We start from the raw sequence: 4,024 nt of genomic DNA, 5'->3' as shown, positions 1-4,024 counted from the left end.
AAATATTTAAGAATAATTTGAAATCTTGTTCCTTGACTTATATACATATATACACCTTTGTAATATTGAATAATATAGAAAAATGCTTTTCCCAAATGTAAGAATTGATACATATAATAATCATTGAAAAATTTTTGTCGTTGAATATTATCCAGTTTGAGTCATGCTCGTTTTCCAGGTGCCGCTTCCTCAATGTTCGTCGTGTACGATACAAAAAATTAGTTCATTCAAACAATGCAAAAATAATCATTCACATTTTTTTTATTTGGTCCTTCTCCATGTCCGCTCAGTCACCGACGCCACGCATAGGTACCTGTGGCTGAGAAATTCCCAAAACATGAAAGACGCCCCAACATTAATTAATTATTATTCCCAGCCGCACCATATTGAACCATGCATATACTAACGTTATAAATAGGAATCCCCCCCTCCTCCCCCTTGCAACACACCAACGTCTCTACACTTCTTCCTCCTTCCTTCACCTTATTAAATTAACTTTGTAGCAAAATGGCCACCGCTGCACCCACCACCACCACCTCTTCCTCCACAGCCATGACGACACTGCTTCTCACGACACTATTCTTTGCTCTCTCCCTGTTAATCAAAATTCGACTAAAAGCCCGCCAATTCCGTGACAAAGCCAAGCAACTCCAGTTGGTACTCCCCCCCGGACCAGCCCCGTGGCCTCTTGTGGGCAATCTCCCTCAAATGCTCACCAGCAAACCCACATTCCGCTGGCTGCTCCACCTCATGAATCAGCTCAACACCAACATCGCATGCATTCGCCTCGGCAACGTCCACGTGATCACGATTTCGTGTCCAAAGATTGGCCTAGAAATACTGAAGAAACAAGATGCTGTTTTTGCATCTAGGCCGCTTTCCATGGCGTCACGTACCATCAGCGGGGGCTACTTGACAGCTGCTCTTGTACCCTTCGGCCAACAATGGAAGAAAATGAGGAGAGTGCTGACTTCAGAAATTATTTGCCCTGCGAGACACAGATGGCTGCATGACAAGAGAGCAGAGGAGGCTGACAATCTCCTCAAGTACGTTTTCAACCAGTGCAAAAGCTCTGGGAGCGTAGTCAACGTCAGAACTGCAGGCCGACATTATTGTGGGAATGTGATTAGAAAGTTGATGTTCAGCAAAAGATACTTCGGAGCTGGAAGGGAAGACGGAGGTCCCGGTGTCGAAGAAGAAGAGCACGTCGAGGCTATCTTCACCGCCCTCGGTTGCCTCTTCTCCTTTTGTTTATCTGACTATTTTCCATTCTTAACTGGGCTTGACTTGGATGGCCACGAAAAGACTGTGAAGGAAGTAGATAGGATTATTAAGAAACATCATGACCCCATAATTGACGAAAGGGTTCAACAATGGAGGCAGCCGAACCGTAACAATGATAATATTGCAGGGAAGGAGCCCCAGGACCTGCTTGATATTCTTATTACCCTCAAGGATGCCAACAAGGAGCCGTTGTTGACAATAGAAGAGATCAAGGCACAAACTGTTGTAAGTCTCATCTTTACCTTTATTTAGGGGTGACAAAACGAACGAGTCGAATTTAAGCAAATCATAAATGGGTGGGGGTTAAATGGGTTTGGGTTTGGGTTTGGATTGACTTATATATTAAAGGGTGACTAACTTATAAAACCAAACATATCCGTTTAATAGATGGGTCATTAATGGGTACCCATTAAGAACCTGTTTAAAAATATAATTTATTTATTTTTAAATTTATAAAACATTTCATATAAAGTAATTTGATTTCTTTAAAAAAAAATTTTTATTTATTAATATCTTCATAAAAAAAATTAAAACATAAAAAATAGTACATATTTTTCATTAATATTATATATATATATATATATATATATCAAATTAAACAGGTCACTCGGCAGGTACCCAACCCAAGCCTGCCTACCTCATTTATTAAACAGGTCAGGTTCGAGTTGACCCATTTATAAACAAGTCACGTTATACAAAACCCAAATCCGATTTAAATGGTCAGGTCACGAATTACCTATCAGGTTCTGACCCTTTTTGTCACCCCTATCATTACTATATGTTTAATGCATGAGAATGGAATAAAATCTTACAAGTACCCATAGAATCAAATTTATCATTTGATTTCATCAATCTTTATTTAAAGTTTCATTTCCTTCTTTTCTATTTCCCATTCCATTCTAGAAACTAACATCCCATTAATTCCAAATCTTATATGCAAAAACCCTTGTAAGTATTTCTTAGATCCTTATTACTATAGTCATACATTAAAAATCATATCTATATGTCTAAAAGGTTAAATTTATTTTTATTTTCTCCTATTAGGCAAAACTCTCTCTTGATCTCTCTCTTGTTTTGTTTTGTATTTGTCATCTTTAAGGATTAAACTGGTGCACTCTGTACAATTCAATTATAGCAAATAACATATATTTAGTTCCTTTTTTTTTTTCTAGAAAAAAGTGATGAATTAATAAATTGTACAATATCTTACGTAACTAAATGATAATTTTTATATCAATAATTGTCAAGAAATGTATAATCTTAATACAAACAATTTGAATGAAACCATACACATATAAACTCTCATCTTCAACAAGATTTTTCATGATGTATATATGGAATGAGGACACAAAAATCCCACATGAGTAGAGAAAATATCTTGAATATAAGGTCAGGCTCATTCCACTCATGCCATGTTCCTTTTAGAGATAAGATTGTGAAGGCAACCATTAACAAAACTTTTATCTTTACTAACATGAGATCGATATATGTATGCAGTAAGTAATTAATTAATTAAGTTAATCAATCCATGCATGCATTGATACAGGAGATAATGATAGCTGCAGTAGATAATCCATCAAATGCCGTCGAATGGGCTATGGCAGAGATGATAAATCAACCCAAACTGCTGCAAAAGGCAACGGAGGAAATAGACAGGGTGGTCGGGAAGGAGCGGCTGGTCCAAGAATCTGACATCCCTCGTCTAAATTATGTCAAGGCATGCGCCAGAGAAGCCTTCCGCCTCCACCCAATCGCCCCTTTCAACGTCCCCCACGTATCCATGTCCGACACCACTGTGGGCGGCGGCTACTTCATCCCCAAGGGCAGCCACCTTCTCCTGAGTCGTATCGGCCTGGGCCGAAACCCTAAGGTCTGGTCCGACCCTCTCCGGTTCGACCCAGACCGCCACCTGACAGGCGACAGCTCAGAGGAGGTGGCGCTCACGGAGCCCGATCTACGTTTTATCTCCTTCAGCACCGGCAGGCGTGGGTGCATCGCCGCCACGCTCGGCACTGCGATGACCGTAATGCTCTTCGCTAGGCTCATTCAGGGGTTCAGTTGGAGCCTACCGCCCAATGTTTCCGGCATCGAGCTCACCGAGGCGGAAAACGACCTTTTCATGGCTACACCACTAGTTGCGCGTGTGACTCCTCGATTGCCTCTTCATCTGTACCCCATCAATTGACTTATATAACCCAACCAACTTTCCATTTATTTAAGCTTTTATTTATGCAAAGTAGGCACGTTTTAGGCTTTTACTAGATTTCAAAATCCCGATAATTAATGTATTGCCTTCAATATGTTTTTAATGTATTGCCTTCAATATGTTTGTAAGCATAGCAGAGACTTAGAATGAAATAATAAAGCAGGCTTTTACAAGATTTCAAAACCCAATAATTAATGTATTGCCGATAATTAATGTATTGCCTTCAATATGTTTGTAAGCGAAGCACGAGACTTAGAATGAAATAATAAAGCACCTCCTCCTGTATTGGGAATTCAGTATATAAGTTTAGAACTACTTAAATATTGGCTTTCATCAACAAGAAAAGTCGATGCTACAAGAGCCAAACTTTCAATCCCTGCAACTCTCTCTCGGGAACTAGGGAGGGAGAGAAGCTCAAGGATATTCAATGACAAATTCACTGCACCCTCCACTGTCATTCAAAATGCTCCGAGTAATCTGTTACAATGGAACCCATTAGACTTCAGCTTCTATACTATGAAATGAAGAATTCTC

At 39.6% G+C, this 4,024-nt stretch overlaps 1 protein-coding gene across 1 annotated transcript; it reads left to right on the top strand.

Moving 5' to 3' along the window:
* The first annotated feature begins 440 nt into the window (after nucleotides 1-440).
* Nucleotides 441-3,648, top strand: LOC131159913 (tyrosine N-monooxygenase-like). The gene is made up of 2 exons (XM_058115140.1): nucleotides 441-1,509; nucleotides 2,831-3,648. Exons 1-2 carry the CDS (start codon nucleotides 508-510, stop codon nucleotides 3,467-3,469), a joined length of 1,641 nt encoding a protein of 546 aa, XP_057971123.1. The 5' UTR covers nucleotides 441-507; the 3' UTR covers nucleotides 3,470-3,648.
* The last annotated feature ends 376 nt before the right edge of the window (nucleotides 3,649-4,024 follow it).

The sequence above is a fragment of the Malania oleifera genome, chromosome 7, assembly GCF_029873635.1.
Source record: "Malania oleifera isolate guangnan ecotype guangnan chromosome 7, ASM2987363v1, whole genome shotgun sequence".
Classification (NCBI taxonomy): Eukaryota; Viridiplantae; Streptophyta; class Magnoliopsida; order Santalales; family Ximeniaceae; genus Malania; species Malania oleifera.
This window is presented reverse-complemented; position numbering and strand designations above follow the sequence as displayed.

Bases quoted from the DNA above. Each gene is read 5' to 3' on its own strand.
- LOC131159913 (XM_058115140.1), top strand. From the start codon at position 508: ATGGCCACCGCTGCACCCACCACCACCACCTCTTCCTCCACAGCCATG. The intron at 1,510-2,830 runs GTAAGTCTCATC...GCATTGATACAG, and splicing joins AGATCAAGGCACAAACTGTT to GAGATAATGATAGCTGCAGT.